The sequence below is a fragment of the Epinephelus moara genome, chromosome 18 (genome assembly GCF_006386435.1).
Source record: "Epinephelus moara isolate mb chromosome 18, YSFRI_EMoa_1.0, whole genome shotgun sequence".
In the NCBI taxonomy this organism is placed as follows: Eukaryota; Metazoa; Chordata; class Actinopteri; order Perciformes; family Serranidae; genus Epinephelus; species Epinephelus moara.
In genome coordinates, this window is record NC_065523.1 from 4,150,597 (window position 1) to 4,156,375 (window position 5,779).

The 5,779-nt window shown below is 36.8% G+C and overlaps 1 protein-coding gene across 2 annotated transcripts in view; it reads right to left on the bottom strand.

The window, feature by feature from the left end:
* Positions 1-1,874: 1,874 nt before the first annotated feature.
* LOC126404986 (TANK-binding kinase 1-binding protein 1-like) overlaps positions 1,875-5,779 on the bottom strand; it is a 143,181-nt gene continuing 139,276 nt past the window's right edge. For both annotated transcript variants that reach the window (XM_050068467.1, XM_050068468.1), the window contains one exon: positions 1,875-3,384. In XM_050068467.1, the coding sequence (XP_049924424.1) occupies positions 3,256-3,384 (129 nt within the window). In that variant the 3' untranslated portion in view covers positions 1,875-3,255. The remainder of the gene's footprint in view (positions 3,385-5,779) is intronic.

Here is a 5,779-nt window from a genome sequence, read left to right on the forward strand (position 1 = left end):
TGACAGTCAGTGTGCATCCAGCCACAGTCAAAGTGTTGTGGTGAAGGGTCCTTAAGCAAGACAGTGAACCCTTGACTTGCTGCTCATACTGTAAATCCATCTGAATGAGTCAAAGGTATAAATCAGATTCTCTCTTTTTTTGCTTAATAAGTTTGGCTTTCATCCTTGAAACAATAACAGCTAAGAGTCAGAAAATCAGTTACAGTCAGTTAAATATCTGCCCATAGTTTCTCAAGATGAGTCCAGGTCTTTTCAATGCAGTGGCTCAGATAAAACAGAAGTGATGACAAGTGTCATTTTCTCATGGTTTTACTGTCTTTTGAGTAATTGTGAAACCTGTGGAGCATTTCTCCAAAAACAAATACATAAACTCATGAATGTGGAATGTTTCAGTTGGAAATATCTGTAAAACTGGATTCTACTGAAAAACATGTTATGCCTCATGTTGTCATCTTTTGCAAATATCTCTATAGATCTGCACAAAATGAAATGATTGGCTTTAAAATTCTGGACAAAATCAGAAATAATTTAACATTAATATGAACAAAGAATTATTACTTCCTGCCTTTAATTATGTGATAAAATGTTATACTTATGACTTAGTATCTCATAATAAAACCTTAACTCTGAATTATGAGATACATTAAGTCAGAGTTCTCTAATAATGTCATAAAATATCATAATCTTTCTTCGTAGGTCATAAGTGATTACTATAATATACTACATGACACTTGTTAGATATTATCACATAATTAGATAATAACTCATAATTACTGTAAAAGTACTAAATTACAAGTTAAGAAATAAAGTTTTTTTTCTTACAGTTTAGGGTGATCCATTATAAAAAATCTGCACAATTCTGTGGAATGTTTTTTTGTTTTGTTTTGTTTTTGCTTGTAATGTGACAGACAATATTCATTAAAAATTGAAAAAAAAAAAAAAAGAATTTCAGAATCTGTATAGTTAAAAGAAATTTTCCCATGATTATGACATACTAAATCAGGGGGGTCCAAACTTTTTTGAATGGGGGCCAGACAAAACATCGAGAAAATACCTGGGGGCCAACTGATTCTCGCATCAAATGGGTTTTTAAAAAAGTGAGACAAATGCAACCATTTTTATCTCTTAATGAACTATTACTACTTGATGCCTGTCTACAAACTGTATGATAATCCTATTATTGTGAGGTAAAGGGTAAAAATATGAAGTGATCTTGCTCGATTAGCCATTATTGTGTAAAGGGCCACATATGGTATATTCTGAAAGTCAAGCTGAGAGCCGATTAAAATTGGTCTGCGGGCCACAATTGGCCCCCGGGCCAGACTTTGGACATGCCTGCACTAAATCATAATTGTGAGATAATACATAATAATTATGGGGAAAAACACATTTCACAATGAAAAAAAAAAAAAATCATATTGTTATTTTCAAGTAGCTGAAATGGGCTTCCATAGATCTTTGCCTTTTCAAAATAAAGGTTGTGATTTAACCAAGGCACTTTCATTACCACACCACAAGATGGCAGTATGTGCTTTTTCGCTGTAGTTCTCATTTTTCATTAAAGCAACACAATGGAGGATTGCGCTTTTTACCTCATGGGGTCCCCCCTACAGACGAAAAACTGTATTGTCTGTTACGACTGTCGCAAAAAACTTTCTGAGCGTGCATTTGTTGACAAGCCAACGATACCGGTGAACTTCCTGAAGCTGGCCGTGTAATGCGTGATCATCATGTCTTCAGAACAGGTAAAGTAGCCTTATAGCATTTTGTACATACATGATTAGGCCGATTGCTTTATTTATTCATTCATTTTTGAAACTCATAAATGAGTTGCTCTCTGCATGTCAGGGCTGACCTCCTCCTAACATANTACTTTATCAATACATGTGATCAGCATGTAGAAAGCCATATTTCAATCTGCTCTGTCCGCAGTCTCTCATTCACCGCTATTATGATTTACGATTGCGGTCGACACAAGCACATCGCGCTTGCGGTGCTAACAGCAAACTGTTAAAGACAAATTAAAATGAAAGCTGTCTGTATGTAGGCTAACACTTTATCTTAAAATGTACCTGAGGCAGCCGACCTGCAGACAGTGAGTCTCCTACGTAGAGGGTAACAGCAGTAACAGCGCCAGGTCACCATCAGTCGGGTATCCCTCCTCCTCTTTCAGCTCTCACCAGCGTGTAAAAGCCGGGCCAATATTAATCCTTGTTCAAGCTCTTGTTTTATCGCTCTCCTGTATTCTTTTCTTTGTCTCCTCAGACAACACCTTCACCTTTTTCCTTTTCTTTGTCGCTTCAGCCTTGCCAACCACATCTAACTTTGTTCACCTCGGTTCGGCTACGCTACTCTAAAGAGAGGAGGGGGATATGATGTATGCCGTAAAGCAGCCAAATTTGGTAGTCCTTTTTGTGTCTGGGTTCCTACCCGAACCCCGAAACTGCATAGTGCCAGAGCAAGCAAAACAGACGTTCTCAAGCAATGACGGAGATGTCATCCAACCTATTGTGAGTTTATGTACCATCACAAGGATCTTGGATATATATTTTGAGGGCTAAAAAACTCAATTGTGTTGCTTTAAATTACTTGATACCATCGGAGCATTTCACACTTGACTTTATATATAGTTTGGTTTAGAGCTCCACTGGTCTTTAGATTGGTTTCTTTCACTCTCATAATTGTCCTTATGTGTTTACTGTATCCATAATTCTATCCTTAAACTATCAATTGTGCCTGTGTCATATAAATGGAAACTGACTATATGTCTTCTTGACTATATGGTATTAATTTTGTTATCACTTCTGAACAAATCATTTGACCATTTAATCCAAAATCACTGATATGGAGCTCTGTGAGACATGTTAGGCAATGTACATGTGTCATTAATGAAAAACAAATAAAAAGATTTACAACCTGAAAATGCAGTGATGAACTCTTGAGACTGGAGGACAGAAAAAACAAAACAAAAGAAAAAAAACTTGTCTTGTTATGGGAAGGTCGCTGGTTAGATTCCACAATTTGGATGGAAGGGCAGAGGGGGATGTCTTTGAGCAAGGCTTCCAACCCCTCTACCAGAAGACTGTGGCTATTGTGGGGAAGTTCCATAGAAAGAAGCATGCAGGCTCATCAAACCATTCCTAGATAAAACCTAAACATAAAACAATCAAGATGGGTCTGGTACGCATCTCAGGTGATGGGTATAAAATGCTTGATAAAAAAACAAAAAAAAGAAGAAAAAGAAAAAGAAAAAAGTCAGATCTTGCTGTTCTCCAAGTGGGAGTCGATATGTTTGATGAGAGCGTCATCAGGGTAACCAGTTGGGAAGGTCAGCTGACACAGAGGACAGCTACGAACAGCACTTTCTTCTGACTCCATCCATAACTACAGACAGAGAAAGACACAGGTGTCAAATAGTTGAACCTCAAGTTATGAAAAAAAAAAAAAATCCAGTCGTAGTAGGGATGCACCGATTTATCAGCTAAACATCAGTGTTGGCCATTATTTGCCTTGTTGATTGCCATCAGCCTATTGGCAAATAAGATGACATACACCAGTGGCAGAGGCCACTGATTTTCTGTCATGTCACATCAATTTTGCATAGGTTAAAAAACAGGGCTCGAGAGTTACAGCATCCTGTTGTCCCAGGTATGGTTTATGGATGAAAGAATGCAGAGAACTTGCTATTGATTCATCAGAGGACACATCATTTTTTCCCTGATAGTGCTACATTGTGAACAACAAATCTGTGTTGACATCAGCTGGAAGAGAGCTAGTTAATGTTAGCTGTTAACAGCTGTAGCTGGAACAAACAGCTTTTACAGGTTGCACTGTGTTACATTATGATTACATCTATTCACTAAAAAGTATTGGGGAGAGGTAAATATTACTGTTATTATGAAGTGTTCAAGTGTAGTCTCAAACTTTGTTTCTGGAGAGAAAATTGAATAATGCAGATGTTTGAAATAGTATAACTTTAACCTTTGCTGATGTTTTCATAGAAATATAAAATAGATATTAGAGAGGGCATTATGATATATATAGTTAGAAGGCTTTTTTTCTGAAAAAGAGGTTATTGTAAAGTAAGAAAGGTTATATTGATGACTGTTTCATAAATTTTATATGGTTTAAATTGTGCTCATTCAAAAATAGTGTAATTAAAGGGCTGGATGACTTTTAAACAGTTCAGTTTTTTTATAAACTATAAACTACATTCAAGAGGGCAAGATCGGCATTCTATCATTTGTCTCCTGCAAAAGTTGCCTCAGTATGTCACTCCTCTTCTCAAACTGGAAACCAATGCTCACCAGACCAGATCTTAGTACTGTCTAACATTAAGGCCCCCTCAGGTAAATACTGAACTGAAATAAACCTCTCTTATGTCTGGTTAGGGCATAGCTTCAGAGCCTATGCATTTTGACACTGTAGCTATGTTGTTGCTGATGTCACATGGAGACAGCAAGAACTGTGATTGGTAAGCTTGGGCTGCTTTTGATTTTTCCTTTGCAATGCTGTTCGAAATGCAACATAAAGCAAGTTTTAGAAAGGGTCATTGATTGATTGATCTGACTTTCATTGGCACAGATCTAACAAAGCCATTATTACTCACCACAATTGTCACTCAGTATCGCAGTGAATGAAAAAATATATATACACAATTACTCTGGGTATTAATTGCCCAGTAGCAGTATATATTTCCTAGCTAGACTGGTTCAACCACACAGCCTGACACCGTGTTTATGTCAGCCAAGTTCCTGTTGATAAGAAGGTCATTTTGTTTGGCCTTGACCATCAGTAGCGAGTGATGTATCTGTCTCGCCCATGTCATTTACAGCCAACACAGATCCTGTAGTAGAGGTTGGTCGGAACAGTTAGCTTAATGATTTTCAAATTGATCAAAAAATATGTCAATTTAAGAGTTGTTTCTGTACATGAATTTACAACAACTTAGACAGCTTCTTGATATCATTTACATCTGCCATTTTTAATAGGATGTCCCCATTTTGAACCCTGCCAAACAAACTGACACTCATCATCTCCCAAAAGATTGTCTATAAATCTGCACCTTCTTACCTATCCAACTATTTTAATTTAGTAAAAAACAACCACTCCCACAACACTAGAGGCGGTCTAACCAATTTTATTCCTATGAGATTTAAAACAAATTATGGGAAAAATACTTTTTTATATACAGCCACTAGTCAGTGGAACAAGCTGCCTGTCTTGCTTAAGTTAAACTCAGCTGAGAGGAGTTTTAAATCAGATCTCAAGAAATGGTTGCTGAATAATTTGTAGATTCACAAATGTAGGGTTTCATGTGACATCATCAATGTTTTTTTGTATTGTTTTTGCCACTGTCTAATGTCATTAATGTTTTTATTTTATTGTTTTTTAGTGTTTGTAGTTGTTTTTATTGTCTGCTTGTTATCTGTAACTGTAAGTCTTTATATATTTTAAACTTTACATTCACCTGTCAGTGGTCGGAAAACAACATAATAAATAAATGCTAATGTTTTCTGGTGCACCTGTAAACATGTAGGTGTCTGCTAACATTATAAGGTGATAATACAGTATGTCAGTGTTGTGTGTACAGATTTGTCTTCCCTTATTGGTCAGACAGTGAAAAATCTTCAATTTTTTAAAGGGATAGTGCACCCAAAAATGAAAATTCAGCCATTATCTACTCACCCATATGCCGACGGAGGCCCTGGTGAAGTTTTAGAGTCCTCACATCCCTTGCGGAGATCGACGGGGGGAACGGGCAGCACACCTAATGGCA